The 17,777-nt window shown below is 41.0% G+C and overlaps 1 protein-coding gene across 1 annotated transcript; it reads right to left on the bottom strand.

Annotated features, from left to right (window-relative positions):
- Positions 1–1,520: 1,520 nt before the first annotated feature.
- On the bottom strand, positions 1,521–14,408 carry LOC134609481 (protein kinase C delta type-like). The gene is made up of 8 exons (XM_063453149.1): positions 13,869–14,408; positions 13,436–13,606; positions 6,664–6,755; positions 6,484–6,546; positions 4,725–4,863; positions 4,412–4,606; positions 2,354–2,482; positions 1,521–1,664 (listed from the first exon to the last, which is right to left on the bottom strand). Exons 1-8 carry the CDS (start codon positions 14,406–14,408, stop codon positions 1,521–1,523), a joined length of 1,473 nt encoding a protein of 490 aa, XP_063309219.1.
- Between the last annotated feature and the right edge of the window lie 3,369 nt (positions 14,409–17,777).

The following is a 17,777-nucleotide window of genomic DNA, read 5'->3' as shown; positions in this document are numbered from 1 at the left end:
CTTTTTACTCAGAAGACTTAGCTGAGCATAATTTGAAGGTTTTGAACTTAGTGGCACATATGAAATATACCAAATGCCCAGCAAAAATGCAATCCGTATGTCAAAAAATGCACAAAATTATTTTTTACCACATACTTTGGCATATATTGGTGAATAAATGGGGGCATGCTAAGGCACAATATGCACCTTATGATATACCCTGGAGTGTCTACTTTTACAAATGGTAGGCCTTTGTGGTTTTTTTTTTTGAACAGTCAAACTGTTATAATACCCCAAATGGAAGCATAGGCTCATTAAATCCGTCTCTCAAAATTCTACTGTGAATACTGAAAAGGACAGGTCTCCTGTATGGCACTGTAGCTTCACGAAATAGTGCCATAGACATACAATGGGGGTGTCCTTTTACTCAGAAGACTTAGCTGAGCATAATTTGGGGGGTTTGAACTTAGTGGCACATATGAAATATACAAAATGCCCAGCAAAAATGCAATCCGTATGTAAAAAATGCACAAAATTATGTTTTACCACATACTTTGGCATGTAATGGTAAAAAAATGGGGGCATGTTAAGGCACAATATGCACCTTATGAGATACCGTGGAGTGTCTACTTTTACAAATGGTAGGCCTTTGTGGGGGTTTTTGAACAGTCAAACTGTTATAATACCCCAAATGGAAGCATAGGCTCATTAAATCCGTCTCTCAAAATTCTACTGTGAATACTGAAAAGGACAGGTCTCCTATATGGCACTGTAGCTTCACGAAATAGTGCCAAAGACATACAATGGGGGTACCGTTGTACTCAGCAGAAGTAACTGAACACATAATAAAACTTTGTACAGGAATAGCACACACCAACTTTACAAAATACACATGAGACGTTCTTTGTTATACGTTTGTGTGCGAAAACCCCCAAAAAACACAATTTTACTCCAATATTTAGCAGAGGTTGGCGGTAAAATGGCTACGTAGAAAGTGTCAAAACAACCTTAGGTAAATAGCCTGTGATGTCTACTTTATATAAATATATACTTTTGTGTGGCAATTTTGTTTTATTTTATGGCTATTAGGCTTACAAGACAAACATACCAAATTCTAAAATCGCTCCACATTAAAATTTTATTTTACTCCTTGTGCTTTGTGACCTGTAACTACCAAAAAAAACTTAAAATCCCAGACACATTATATATTCTGTAAATCAGAACAAATAAATGAATTTATTTTTAATTACTTTCCTTAACCTGCACTAATTATGCACACATTATGATTGCAAAAACTGTAAAAAAAAAACAATATTTTTCTTTTTTTTGCATTTTTCTGTATTTTTTTTATAATAAGTAAGCATTTATATATATATATGTTATATCAAATTAAAGCCCTTTCTGTCCTTTAAAAAACAGTATATAATATGTGTCGGTGCAATAAATGAGAGAGATGCAAATTGCAGTTGAACGCAAACAGCAAGAAAATGCAAAAATTGCTTGTGTCATTAAGCGTAAGTCAAGCTTCTGAAGCTCTGTCCTTAAGGGGTTAAAGACGTCTGAAAAGAAAAGTTACTGAGAAGCCACTGGTCTCCAGAAAGCATGGGTTGTGATGCAGAGTCTCCCGGTGATTTTATATGTTCACTGAATTTCTTTGCGCCGTTCGTCTGAAGATCCAAGCAAAACTGAAAACCAATAAATGTAAAAACCAAGTTTAGAAGGTACTGTACAAAACAATAAGCACATAGACAAGGGTGGATTCTATAGGTTAAGCTCTGTTTCACTATGTGAATACCTGATTTTATGCAATTAGACACATGGGAGCGATCGAATGCTGATCATTCCTGCTCTTACTTCACCAACGTATGTCTGTGTTTCTTGGAACGTGTGCCTGTATGGGATGTGTGTGTTTATGTGTGAGGTCGTATATATGTCAACTTGCATGGTTATTCAATACAGCTAGAATTCAAAGTACATTTCACATTTAAGGACAAAGTAGCTGAATTGGAATCACAGCTGACTTTTGACCTGAAATTTGAACTTCACTATGAATTCACTTTAAATTCTCTCTTTAGTGACCTGTAAGACTTACGGGGTTATTCTCTGACGTGAGAATTTAAGGTGGATTGAACTACAAAGTTAAAGTCAAAGTAGCCGGACTGGAAATAATTTTCTAAATCAGCAATGGGTTCCATTCAGTTACTCTGGCCTAAATGTTATACTCACTTTAAATTCACCTTACGTTCTCACTTTAGTAAATATCCCTGATAGTCTATTAAACGATCCTGTCCCACGTTATGCTGTTTAGGAAGGTATCCTGAATTTGTTGGCCCTTTCTACCATTCTGATATATCGTAGCTATGTATATACTCACGTCTTGTAGTTCAGGTGGGGGGGTGGCTCTCCGGGCCTGAACTTCATTCCAGTCAATTGAGCTTAAGAAAGGATGTGACTCAATTTTAGAGGCCACTCCAAGTCTGAAATACGGATCTTTACACAAGAGCTAAAAAAAGAAATAATAGCAAGTGTTTAGTAAATATAAGATTTATATTTTTGGGGGAAATAAACTGAAAAATATAATTTGCTAAAAATACAGTTCAAAACAGAAGGCAGCAAGGTGCGTTATTCATCACTGAAATAATTCATAATGATTTCACGTTTCTGTGGATTAGCTATAATGTATTTTACTCCACTGTGTTTGTGTGTCCCTGCAGAGCCTAGGGTTACTTGGAGTTCTAAAATGAGCTCCACACTTTTTACTCTATATACCCTCCAACAGATATATAAATTGCTTATTTTTATCATTTTATAGTTCATATGACATTAATATAGATACAAATTATAAATATATATAAATTGTAAAGAATAAAGCCTATTAATTCGTACCAGATATATTTTTTAATACTTCATACATGGATTCCTTGGAGTATGTGTCTGCTGTATACAACAGCTTCGAAACACAACTCAGGAAGAGGAGCAAAGCCAGTGAACCACTCATGGACAGCTGTTTCATTGTTAATGCAACTCATCAGCATGAGGTTGGTTACTGGCTTGCTATGGAGGCTTGGCATTACTAGTGAAGTACATCCACACTTTTTTCCCCACCACAACTCTTTTGGTATGTACATATACATACAAACAAAGTTATATATTGAACAACTAAAAAGTAACGGTTAAGAAAGCTTTATATTTTTTAAAAAGTTCAATGCTCATATATATGAATCCGGTTATAATTTGTATATAGTGATGTTTGGTTGGATGTGGTGTAGATGATACTTATAAGCCAAAACAGCCTTAGCGTATGGGTATTTGGTGTTCTAAAATGATCTCCACACAATGTACTCTATACCCTCCAACAGATATATAAAGTACTGGTCTGTTTATTTATCAGGCTGCATACTATCATGCTAAACCACAGTTGAGCGTATGGTATCAGACACCGGGCTGCAGTAGTGTCTTGTTGTGCAACACTGACATTAATAAAACAAAGTTCAAATGTTGTTCTAATAGAGTAATAAGAGAACATGTACTAACAGCATGACTGGTGTACATAACAAGAGTTGGGTCATAGTATTCTAGATTGTAAGTGCATTTGAGTAGGGCACTCTTCAGTTTTTGTTTCAGATGACATTATGGTTTTTATTATTTACTTGCTGCCCCTGTCCTGGGACATTCTACGGTGGTGCCCAATATGGTGTTAGTTTGCCAACAACCTCTGTACTTCCAGAAATTGCATATTTTTATCATATTTTTTATGTAGTACATATGTCCTTGATATAGATACAAATAATTTCTTACATGGAATTTGTAAAGAATAAATCCTGTTTATTTACCACTTCTGTACCAGATATATTTTCTAATATATCTTCATGTACAAAGGGCAAAGGCTCTAGTAATCTTACCTGGAAAGGCCCTCAGATAACATCAACTCCTATACCTTCTATTGTTTCTTTCTCTTTGTTACTATATTTTGTTCATCTTATGATATCACCTTGAAGCCTGTATGTGCAGTGTTTCAGTTTGAAATGCTGCACATACAGAGTTAAAGTCCTTTGCTACCAGACTTGTAACTCCACCATTGGCAGCATCATTTACCAGCCCAGAATAATAGTCAATCAATAAAGCATGATCCCCGCTCCAGACCACCCATGTTCTCCCCTCCCCAAGTTCTCCTTTGCCTGTCCTCATGGATATCCCTCCCCATGCAGGTAGTAGGATTGGGCTGCAGGTAGAAATCGAACTCAGTGCCGGATCACAGGTAAGTTTATTTTGCTTCCCTTTTTCTTTTCCTTTTCTTATCGTTTTATTTTTTTTTTTTGAGGGGGGGGACATGCCACAAAAAGTTACTTTTTCATTAAAAAAACAACTTTTATGAAAACACTGTTAATTGGATGAATAAACATTTAACTGTATAATGCCCGCTCATACCCACCTTTTGTAAGATATCCTTTTCCTCTGCAGTCAGCCATTCTGGATATTTTGGCGTGCCATATACCACTGATCTTACAATTTTACGTTCATCTGTGACTCCATCATCAAATGGTGAATTGCCTGTTAACATTTCATACAGAACCACACCAAAAGCAAACCAGTCAACAGAGGCGCTAAGATTCATGCCTAAGAATGCCTGCCAAGAAAACAGTAGGAGAAATTAAAGTGTCATACTGTCCATAAAGAAACATGATAGTATCAGAGACTACGAGAGTAATGACAAATAGACATTAACTCTACTGTTTGTATCTCACCTCTGGTGCAACATATCCCATGGTTCCACCTACGCTACTCTTTGTGCTCTCACCAAACACATTTGTCCATGCTAACCCAAAGTCAGCAATTTTTACATGGCCCTCTCCGTCTAACATAATGTTTTCTGGCTTGATATCCCTGCAAAGAGAATCATATGATGTTCATTATAGTTTGATTTCAATACAGAAGACTTAACATCAGTGTAGACAGTTTTTAATAATATTAATAATATAAATTAAAAATAGAGAAATTAAATGAAAGCTATGTCTTTCCCCATTCTACCCAACATATCCCGTAGATGTACCACAGCAAGATGTTAAAAACGAGGACTGAAAATGCTCATTCAAACGAAAACCATAGGCATGCAGGGCTTTGTCTGACGGAGGAGCAGGGATATGTGGTGAAAATTGTGACAGACCTCCCATAGTCCAACCGAGTGCCTCAGCCAAGTCCACTTCCTCACTGCCATAAGGGACTCTGGAACACTTCAGACCCAGCCGCCAAAGCTTGACTGGGCTCTCTCAGGATCTCTTTCACCCGATCAGGCTGCAGCTTTTTCCTTCCAGGCAGATATCATCGTCTCTGCCTTTGCCATTCGTCTCTTTTCCTCGGCAGGTATCTACAACTCTGCTTGTACTATGACCAGCTACTGCCATTGCAAAGGCACTTGTGGCTCTTTGGCCTAGTTCTTTTTAACTTGTCCAGGGATTCAGGGACCAAGCACCCAGCCAACAGGTCCGAAAACTCTGTTACTGAGATCCCTGAGTAAATCAACCAGGTCACACAGTTCTAAAAGGAACTAACTCACAGCTTAATTTTTACTCTGGGCTAGCCCATATGTGCATAACATTATATTTGCTGTGACAAACTCAATGTAATACAAATAACAAATCACATGGAAAAAACATACAGGAACTCACAACACATAAACATATTTTTAAGAGGCTATGGAAGGCAATAACTAACAAGAAATATCTCCTCTGCCTACAGAATTCATAATATACAAATCTACCAGAATATGCAAATGAACAAGCCTTGCTATTCAGCATATCGCAGTTTTAGGATACTTACAACCAACAGATGGCCATGTACAGGCTTCCCAGCCAAATCTACCTAACTGGTTGAGAGAATCAGCAGAACAGGAGAGCGCTCAAAAAATTCAATAATTAACAATTTACATCGTGCACACCCTGCACCTATAATGGGCACTTGATAAACATAAGAGTAATCTGGGGATCTACATAAAGTGTCCATCTTCGTCCACTAGTGATGGTGACTACTGTCACAGTGATATTCCTATTTCTCTAATTCACGGTAATGCATGCTGAAACAGTAATGATGAGGCCCCTGCCAATAGGTACCTATCCTGGCATCTGTTGTAGTGTTCCCCAAATGCTGTTCTACAACAGAGTGAATAGAGAGATACAATGCATATTGCTTATATTCATCTCCTGAGGGCCTCTGGAGCGGTGCAGGCCATGCAGACAAGCTCTATATATGGGGTTCCAGCTATACCACTCTAATGGCGCACTGATTACTAATATAGATATGCTAAAAATGGAGACAGATTGTGAGAAACTGAGTGCTGGACATCTACGTTGTATGAGAACTCCACTTTTAATAAGAGGTCCATCTTTGTCCATGGAGAGGATAAAGTTGGATTTATAGGTCATAAATAAACAATAGGGACAGAAAACTAGCAGCAGCAATAAGAGTGTTCAGAAAACGTGAATTAAGGAAAGGAATTTAAGTGTTTACCGGTGGAGGATGCCTTTGCTGTGGAGAAACTTCAGCCCACAAACTATTTCTGCAGCTATGAACCTAAAGAATGAGAAATTGGGAGAAAATGGTGACAAATAAATATATTTTTGAACATGAGGTCTTGATCTCTCATTCTACCTCTCATACCAATGATATATTCCAGTTTTAACATCTTACCTTGTGGCGCTCCTTATAAGTGGACTATATTCAGATATTAAATTCCATAGATTTCCTCCACTTAAATACTCCAAGACGTATATAAGATAGTCCTGTTTGAGGAAAAAAGGTACAGTTTACAATATGGGCACAGTTGATTTTTACTGTCATGTTATTTTCCTAGGTGATTGGGTTAGAAATGTGATTAGGAATACTTAGTAAAAAGCTGTGATCAATGGGGCAGTATCGAAGCCCTTTAATGCACATATTCCTTGTGTCAATTAATGCAGCCCTTTCAGGTAGCAAGGAGAGATAATTGTGAAATGATAACAGGCAAGGATTGGTAAGGATTAGATTAGACAGTTTAGCACACTGATGGAGATAGGATATTCTTCTAGCTATGTGTGGAGATTGAAAGAGTGATTATTTACTTTCAATGTAAAATGTATTTAATGCAGAATCATATGTTAAACTTAATAAAGCCTCAGTCGGTTACAAAATAATAATCGGCAATGCTGCTTAGCTATTGTATTAAAGAATACACGAATGTGATAGAGTTATAATCCAAATATGAATAGACTCATCAATATATATTTTTTTGATTTTTTGTATTATTAAGTTATCATATTTAAATGTGCTGGGAAGTTTGATTTTAATAGTCTTCATTGATATCATTAAGATAGGGACTTCTCTCTAAGGATGTGCAAGTCTAATCTGGTCAGGTTAGTACTTTATATGACATGTAAAATAAAGTCAGGTTGAGCCAAGTGTCATTTTTGCACTATTGTGCTATTGTGCTCAGGGCCGGACTGGCCCACCGGGATACCGGGAAATTTCCCGGTGGGCCGCGGCACCTGGGGGCTGCAGAGCTCTTACTCCCTATAGAGAGGGAGCCCTGCAGCCGTTTTTAAGAATATCGCGGCCGCTGGCCGCATGTGGGTGCCGCCGGGTGGCCAGTCCGGCGGCACACTCTGAGGGTGTATACTTACCTTGCGGCCGGCGGCCCCATCTCCTCTGCTGACAGCTATGCTGCTGTCAGTATCAGTGAGTGTGCCGGGCGGCCGCCTAAGCGATGCAGCAGCACACTCACTGATACTGACAGCAGCATAGCTGTCAGCACAGGAGGACTGAGGGAGGGGGCGGAGCTAACTACCAAGCTCCCTCGCGGTTCCCATAATTCCTAGCACAGCCACATCATAGAGTAGGGATTACTCTATGATGTGGCTGTGCTAGGAATTATGGGAACCGCGAGGGAGCTTGGTAGTTAGCTCCGCCCCCTCCCTCAGTCCTCCTGTGACAATGGGCAGACAGCAGGGACACAAACAGAGAAGTAAAAACTCAGGGAAAGGGGGGGACAAAGAGAGGGGTAATGGAGAGACAGGGGAAGGGGAACAAAGAGAGGGGTAATGGAGAGACAGGGGAAGGGGGACAAAGAGAGGGGTAATGGAGAGACAGGGGAAGGGGGACAAAGAGAGGGGTAATGGAGAGACAGGGGAAGGGGGACAAAGAGAGGGGTAATGGAGAGACAGGGGAAGGGGGACAAAGAGAGGGGTAATGGAGAGACAGGGGAAGGGGGACAAAGAGAGGGGTAATGGAGAGACAGGGGAAGGGGGACAAAGAGAGGGGTAATGGAGAGACAGGGGAAGGGGGACAAAGATAGGGGTAATGGAGAGACAGGGGAAGGGGGGACAAAGAGAGGGGTAATGGAGAGACATGGTAAGGGGGACAAAGAGAGGGGTAATGGAGAGACATGGGAAGGGGGACAAAGAGAGGGGTAATGGAGAGACAGGGGAAGGGGGACAAAGAGAGGGATAATGGAGAGACATGGGAAGGGGGACAAAGAGAGGGGTAATGGAGAGACACAGGGGAAGAGGGGACAAAGAGAGGGGTAATGGTGAGACATGGGGGAAGGGGGACAAAGAGAGGGGTAATAGAGAGACACAGGGAATGGGGGAAGAGAGGGGTAATGGAGAGACACAGGGATGGGTGGACAAAGAGAGGGGTAATAGAGAGACACAGGATATGGGGGGTCAAAGAGAGGAGTAATAGAGAGACACAGGAGATGGGGGGACAAAGAGTAATAGAGAGACACAGGGGAATGGGGGACACAGAGACAGAGGGGTAATAGAGAGACACCAGGGAAGGGGGTAAAAAGATACAGAGGGGTAATAGAGAGACACAGGGGATGGAGGGACAAAGAGACAGAGGGGTAATAGAGACAGGGGAAGGGGGCAAAGAGACAGAGGGGTAAGAGAGAGAGACACGGGTGGAGACTGGGAAGAGAGACACAGGGAGGAGAGTGGGAAGACAGACACATGGAGGAGAGTGGAGACAGAGACACAGAAGGTTTGTTGGGGGAACAAAGACATACAGAAGGGAAGGGGAACAAAGTAACACAAGATTTGTGGGAGGAAACACTGGGCTGGGGGAAAAGAGACACAGAGTGGCTGGGAGAAGAGAAAGAGGCACACAGAGTCTGGAGTTAGAAAGAGACACACAGATGAGATTTGGAAAGGGAGAAAGAGACAAAGGGGCTGGGGGAAAGAGACATACAGAGGCTGGAGAAGGGTAAAAAGAAACACACAGGGACTGGGATGAAGTAAAAGAAACACAAGGGTCGCTGTAAGAGACTAAAAGGAGACGATACACTAAACAAGGTAAAAGTAATAGACGTAATTGATGTGATCCTGACAGTAATACACACACATATATATATATATGCATGTATATTGATGTGTGTAATATACATGTATGTATATTAATATACATTTATATATGCATAATACACATATAAATGTCATTAATATATACATATTTGTAATGAGCACGTATTGGCCCAGTCTTGTTGCTAGTTGCATACTCATGCACAATAACATATTCAAAGTGAAGAGCGTACCCATAGGACTTCAAAATGAGCAAGATAACTTAATTTTTCTTTTCAGTTGTGCAACCGCATACATTCACCATTTCAATCTCAGTACTAAAATGTCCTTAATAGGCTAAATTAGTTGTACAGAAACATTGATTACATGCAAATGAATGTCTGCTTAAAATAAAAGCGCTCCTTTGTTTATTTTGAAGCCCTATATGCGTTCTTTCGCTGGAGTAATAGTTTTCAATTTTAAGTTATTTTTTCACCCTCTATATCAGCACACTATGCTGGCGCGACGCATTATTGGGCTGGTATAGAATTTTTTTCCAGGGCTGCTTTTAGTTCCCAGTCCGGCCCTGTCTCTGTACCATGCTCCCTCGCGGTTCCTGTGCTGGGAATTGTGGGAACCGCGAGGGAGCATGGTACAGAGACATGCTCCTCCCTCCTCCATCAGCCCCCAGCGTGTCTGCATTAGTGAAAGCAGTGCCGCCGGACCGGCGAGGCTGCCAACCGGTCCGGCGGCTCCAGCGCGGAATGCGTCCGGCCCCAGCCCCACTCAATCAGGTAAATGGGAGGGGAGTGGAAGGGAAGGGAGGGGGGAAATAAAGAGACACAAGGGGAGGGGGGAAATAAAGAGACACAAGGGGGGGGATAAAGAGACACAAGGGGGGGGGGAATAAAGAGACACAAGGGGGGGGAATAAAGAGACACAAGGGGGGGGGAATAAAGAGACACAAGGGGGGGGGGGGAAGAGACACAAGGGGGGGAATAAAGAGACACAAGGGGGGGAATAAAGAGACACAAGGGGGGGAATAAAGAGACACAAGGGGGGGATAAAGAGACACAAGGGGGGGAATAAAGAGACTCAAGGGGGGATGAAGAGACACAAGGGGGGCGGGATAAAGAGACACAAGGGGGGGATAAAGAGACACAAGGGGGGGATAAAGAGACACAAGGGGGGAATAAAGAGACACAAGGGGGGGATAAAGAGACACAAGGGGGGATAAAGAGACACAAGGGGGGATAAAGAGACACAAGGGGAGGGGGGAAATAAAGAGACACAAGGGGAGGGGGGAAATAAAGAGACACAAGGGGAGGGGGGAAATAAAGACAAGGGGAGGGGGGAAATAAAGAGACAAGGGGGGGGGAAATAAAGAGACAAGGGGAGGGGGAAAATAAAGAGACACAAGGGGAGGGGGGAAATAAAGAGACACAAGGGGAGGGGGAAATAAAGAGACACAAGGGGAGGAGGGGAATAAAGAGACAAGTGGGGGGGAATAAAGAGACACAAGGGGAGGGGGGAAATAAAGAGACACAAGGGGAGGGGGGAAATAAAGAGACACAAGGGGAGGGGGAAATAAAGAGACACAAGGGGAGGAGGGGAATAAAGAGACAAGTGGGGGGGAATAAAGAGACACAAGGGGAGGGGGGAAATAAAGAGACACAAGGGGGAAATAAAGAGACACAAGGGGAGGGGGAAATAAAGAGACACAAGGGGAGGGGGAAATAAAGAGACACAATGGGAGGGGGGAAATAAAGAGACACAAGGGGAGGGGGGAAATAAAGAGACACAATGGGAGGGGGGAAATAAAGAGACACAAGGGGAGGGGGCAAATAAAACAGAGGGGCACAGTGAAAGGATGGGGGAAAGAGACAGAGGGGGGATAGAGAGATGGTGGAGGGAGGAAAAAGAGACAGGGGGAGAGAGAGACAGAGAGGAAGAGAGATGTGGGGGAGAGAGAGACAAAGGGAAAGGGTGGAGCCGGCAGGGGAGGGAGAAAGGACCCGGGAGGTCAGCCTGCAGCTCCTCTGCGTCCTTCTCGCACGAGCACAACGCGTTGCCGCGGTTACCACGGCACTGCTCCGGCTCTCACGAGAGTGGACTCTAGCCCTGGAGCTATGGGCTAGAGTTCACTCTCACCACGAGTTCCTGGTGGTCGCAGTGTTGAGAGTGAACTCTAGCCCCATAGACACACTGCCCCCACACACACACCATACACATTCACACACTGCCCCCCATATACACACTGCCCCAACACACACACACACACCATACACATTCACACACTGCCCCCCATACACACACTGCCCCCACACACACACACCATACACATTCACACATTGCATCATACACACACACAGTGCCTCCATACACACTGCCCCCATGCACACACACACATTCACAGACCCCCCATACACACATTTCCCCACACACGCTACGCATTCACACACTACACCCCCCCCCCCCCACACACATACACTGAACCTTTCACACACACTGCACCCCTCACACATTGTACCACTGCTCCTATACCCTACTACAGCCCCATATCCCAGCAAACCCCAGGTAAGTTGTCAAACTGTTCTTAAACGGTTTGACTACTTACTCTGTGAGGGGGTCCCGGTGTTCTATCATTCTGCTATACCTGTCAGATTTCTATACCATCGTCACTTCCGGGGAGGGGAAGCAGCTGGATCCTGTGCTGCACATGCGTGCTAGCACTCCTGCTACTCCTCCACAGCCAGGTCCTGGAAGGTAAGTAAAACTAGTTTAACACTTTCATTATAGTTAGTGCATTCACTAAGCTTAGGACATGGGACATTTAGGGGTAATGTTAGGGTTCAAATTAGAGTTAGGATTAGGGACTTGTTCACATTTAGTGAAATTTTACAATAGGGGAATATCACTAAATAGGGATTTCTCACACTCTATTTTAACCCTTACCCCAAGGGTTAGGGTAAGAATAGAGAGTGAGAGAGGTTAGAAGCACTTACCTAACCCTAATTTGAACCCTCACTTAACCCTAAATGTCCTGTGTGCCTAAGCTTAGTGAATGCACTAACTATAATGAAAGTGTAACACTAGTTTTACTTACCTTCCAGGACCTGGCTGTGGAGGAGTAGCAGGAGTGCTAGCACGCATGTGCAGCACAGGATCCAGCTGCTTCCCCTCCCCGGAAGTGACAAGGTTATAGAAATCTGACTAGGTATAGCAGAGTGATAGAACACCGGCACTCCTTGCACCATAACCACTACACAGAGCAGTAGTGGTTATTGTGCATGGATTTTTTCTTTAAATAATCTACAAGTGCCCCTCCCGGGATCAGGCTCTGGATCCTCCACTGGTATATGACATGTATATTAATGTGTGTATTATATATATATATATATATATATATATATATATATATATATATATATATAATTATGTCTATTATATTTACACATATATTAATGTACATTTATATATGCATAATACACAGAGAAATGTCATTAATATGTACCATATGTAATGAGCAGATATTGGCCCAGTCTTGTTGCTAGGTAGGTGCACACTCCAGCACAATAACATATTTAAAAGTGAAGAGCGCACCCACAGGACTTCAAAGTAAACAAGATAACGTCAATTTTTTACAGTTGTGCCCAACATACATTCACCATTTCAGTCCCATTACCAAGCTTTCCTTAATATGTCATGGTAGTTGGACTGAAACATTGATTACATGCAAAGGCACATCTGCTTAAAATAAATCAGCACTTTTGTTTATTTTGAACCATATGAGTGCTTTTTTTTACGTTGGAGTAATAATTTTTAATTTTAAGTTCTCTTTTCTAACTCTGTATCTGCACACTATGCTGGCGCGACGCATTATGGGGCTGGTAAAAAATTTTTTTCCAGGGCTGCTTTTAATGCCCAGTCCGGCCCTGATTGTGCTATTGTGTGTGCAGATGCTGTTCTGTTTGTACAAAATACATATAAAAATATATAAAATATTAAAAAAGAAATAGTTGATTGCACATGTGGTTAGTTCTACATTCAAATTATGTAATGTTTACAGAATGACTAGTAATATTGTAGCATGCCTAGCTTTATTAACTAGCAACAAAGAGGATAATTTGGATGATAAGTCACTCTAGTACCTTGGTTTGGAATGTGGAAAACGCATGGGTAAGGAATGGACTCCCACTAGCGACCTCCAGCACCCGACGCTCAACATGAATAGCCTCCTTATCTTGTTTTAAGAGGCATCTCTTTTTTACCATTTTTACAGCCATCTTTTGTTTGCTGATGACATCTGTGGCCAGTAGGACCTGGAAAAGACATAAATAAGAGGTGAGTCATGGCAAGCAGAGTGTTAGCAGTATACTAGATTAAGCCTGCTTTATAAGGGTGTTTTTATAAAATAAACATGTTTGAATGAGCTACATAGAATAGTAAATGCAAATACATATCTGGAAACCACTATAAATCTTACATACGTAACTATCCATGAAACCCCTATTTGTATTTCCCATTTCTATAATAAATAACTATGCTTGATAATAGAACCTAATTCAGGAATGCCATATATACCTGTCCAAAGCTTCCTCTTCCAAGTTCACAATGAAAGGAAAACCTGTCCAGAGATGTCGGGGCTGTCACCCTCGAGTGTTTGGAGCAGTTAACTTTGGTCATTTTTCTCTTTGAACATGGATGAGCGTTCTCGGTGCTGTCGACCTCATCGAAAGATCTCTTTGCTTTTTTGGGGAGCATTCCCCTTTGTTGCTCTTTAGATGGAGAGCTCATTTTTATTCTTTTTTTAGGGCATTCATAACGTTCAGAGATAGGTCTCTTCTTGCCCTTTCTTCCTATTTCACCAATATAGTTAAATCCTGTTTTTATTCTTCCAACAACAGTTTGACAGAACAATTGCAGTCTGCATAGGAAGTCAATGGGTGGCATCAGTGGACTTTTTTTGTCTGCTACCTGATGTTGTCTTGATGTCTCCATTGGATTCTCCCGCGAAGTAGCTGAACTGCTAATTATTTGTCTTTTCCTTAAACATTCATTATTTTCAGGCATAGATCTCTTTTTGCCTTTTCGTCCATTCTTTTTGTAGACTTTACGTCCCATTTTAGATGCTATATGACAAAGCAATGTATCTCAAACTACTCAAAGCTTTCTCCTTGCTTGGCAGCTGAGAAGAAATGAGCCCAGGTGTCTCTAACATTCATTAATGCATCATTAACTCTGCTGTGATGTCATTGACCCTGCTGTGATGTCATTAACTCTCCTATGTATGCCACATTCATCATGACATCATTAACCCTGCTATGTATGCCACATTCATCATGACATCATTGACGCTTCTATGTCATAGTCAGCTACTTAGGGCCTTATATATAGGCTACATTTTTAACACTGTTGATTTAGTTTAATGCTTTACTAACTAGCAGTATTTTGTAATTAATCTGATATCTATGTTACTTTATGTTAGATTTGGTGTTACTCCCTCAATTAAACATTGTCTGCACAATACAAGCACACGAGACAACAGCATCTGAGAAACCAGTCAATGGTGTCTCCATGTCTTTATTTTCCAATAAACCAATTTTATTTTTATTAATTGTTCAACTTTTACTCTTAATCATCAAATGTATTGAATTCTTTTGGAATCTGTGAATAATTCACATTTTTATTCAAAATATTTTTCTATATTTAACAACAAATTCAATCACTATAGCAAAAGGTGATGTGAAAAGAAAAATAAAAGTTTTAAGGAAAGGGGAGCTAGTGTAAGAAATGAGGATGAGGTTGTGTAGTGTTGAAAAGGAGAGATGGTAATATTTATTATTTCTCTTCTCTCCCCGTCTTTCTCAGTTGTTTGTTTTTCTATATATAGGCCAATAGTATATTTATGGAAAGAAGCGCAACTTATCATCATATCTGAATTTTTTATAGTAATGTATATTTCCTTTGCCCTTTATTTATTTTCTGTGGGGGCTAAAATTAACCAAATTAAAATTGGGTAATTTAAAGCAAAGTTTAAGGCGTGTGAAATATCAGATTTAGCCAAATCCATCATTATTATTGTTATTGGTATTTATATAGCACCAACTAATTCTGCAGCTCTATATAATATTATGAAAGGCAGGAAATGTAACAATAAATGTGACATAGTTACATAATTACATAGATGAAAAGAGACTTGTGCCTATCAAGTTCGGCCTTCCTCACATTTTTTTTGCTTTTGATTCAAAAGAAGGCAAAAAACCCAGTCTGAAGTGCTTTCAACTTTGCAACAAAGAGGAAAAACTTCCTTCTTGACCCCAAAATGGCAGTCAGATATCTCCTTGGGTCAAGCAGCTATTACCCCACTAATTAGAAATGATATCCCTGTATGTTTTGTTTTTGGACGTATTCATCCAATTGCTGTTTAAACATCTGTATGCACTCTGCTAAAACCACTTCTTCATGCAGAGAATTATAGTTCTTACTGTAAAAAAAAACACTTTTCTTTGCCTTAGATGAAATCTCCTTTCTTCCAGCCTTAATGCGTGACATTGTGTCCTATGTATAGTCCTGTTTGTGAAGAGATTTTCAGATAATGGTTTGTACTGGCCCCGAATATATTTGTATGATGCTACAAACAAGGTTGGAGGCGCATCTTCCTTGAGGTGCATCTTTGGAGCGGGGCTGCAGCATCCAGGGCGGAGGTAAGGGTAGCATTATATGAGGAGATAGCCAAAGAGGGACAGGATGAAAGTGGGGATAAAGGAGAGTTTGGAATGGAGATCAGTTGAGAGTTGCTGGAGGTCAAGAGAATTCAGGTCCCTTTTTCAGGCCAAGGGAGGAGGTAATAAAAAGGAGTTTGGAAGCTAGGTTGATGGGAATGTTGAAACCCCCAAGACTTAGGGAGGGATATTACTTAAGAGAAAGTAGGGAAGCCAAACAGAGAAATGGTCAAGGAACAGACTAGGGGAACCAGGGGGGCAATAGGTAACAGCTATGTTAGCAGACATGGGTTTGAACAGACGAATTGAGTGAATTTCAAAGCTTGTGAAAGAAAGGGAAGGGGGGTGGGCAGGGTATTAAAGGCGCAGTGGGGTGAAAGCAGAAATCCTACACCACCACCTTTACTCTCAGCTTCTCTTGGGTTGTAGGTAAAGTGAAGCCATACCATACCATATATTATTCTTTTTGTGATTTGCACTGTTATTTATCTGATTTGTGTGGGTTTTGATCATACATTTGTTTTATATCCACTTATAAAAGTTCTGTTATTCGCACTTCTACCCGCAAGATGCAACCTGTTTTCTTTGTCTATACCAGCACAAACACCTCATACCAACTGTCAAGTTTTGATGGTTTGGGTTTGTTTTGCAGCCACAGGACTTGGGAAAATTTCAATCATTGAGTAGACCATGAACTCCTTTGTATACCAAAGTATTCTAGAGTCAAATGTAAGGCCATCTCTTGCGCAACAAAAAGAAAGATGTTATCTTTTTTCCTGCACAATTTTTGTAAAGGCAGTTTAGATCATTTATCCAATGTTGGTGGGTTTTATTACTTTATTTCATTATACTCATTAACATGGTGACATGGTTAAAGCCTCAATGGATGCGCGAACAGAGTGCAACGAACCCTGCCTATCGAGCCATACCATATTCGGGTTTGTCCTGCCTGACCCCTCAAGCTCCATCACCGACCGTATCCTCGGATGCATGCCATTTAATTATTCTTGTCAAGTGAGCAGCTTGGTAGTAACTAAGTAGGCTAGGTAATCCTAGCTCCACACACTTTAGGAAAAAACAGCTAAGAAATTTTAACCCAAGGTTTCTAGGCTTTCCAGATAAATGCAATTATAGCAGGTGTCAGTGCAGCAAAGCAGGCCCTCAGAATCTTTATAGGTATTGTTTGAAACAAGTATAATGCACGTGGTAGAGTCATCTAAACTGCACTGCACCTCCCAAAGACAATATATGTAGTATAGACCGTGCATTAAGATCCACCTGCAGCCGATTCAATAAGGGGGCAAAGTTCAATTGGTACAACAAAGTAAGGTCAGCAGGTACCCGAATGCCTAAGTATTTAATCTGTTTAGAATACCAATGAAACAAATAATTCCCTCGCACCTGGGAAGCTATAGTTTCTTCCTCTAAGCTTTTGTCCATTCTCATAGTTCTCATATTCTTTGTTTTTGTTGCACGAACTTGGATCTCACATAGTTAAAAGGGTAATCCAGACATGGTTCCCGTGCTCACTTCCTACAGGCTATACATGGCTGACGAGGCCCAAAGAATGCAGAATCGATTGTCCAGGGTTTCTGTATCTCTCACGCAGAGAGATTTTGCTGGCATTTTCATTCTGGACTGCCCTATGGGTGGGTTCAGTCTAATATGCTGTGGAACTGGTTAATAACAATAATAACAATTGCCTTACAAAAATATCTAAATCTCAAGAATCTACTTGTATAACGAAGCTGGTAATGTGGAATGGAGA

This window comes from Pelobates fuscus, chromosome 4 (assembly GCF_036172605.1).
Source record: "Pelobates fuscus isolate aPelFus1 chromosome 4, aPelFus1.pri, whole genome shotgun sequence".
Taxonomy (NCBI): Eukaryota; Metazoa; Chordata; class Amphibia; order Anura; family Pelobatidae; genus Pelobates; species Pelobates fuscus.
The sequence above is the reverse complement of the archived record's forward strand: the minus strand, read 5'-3'. Positions and strand labels throughout refer to the sequence as shown.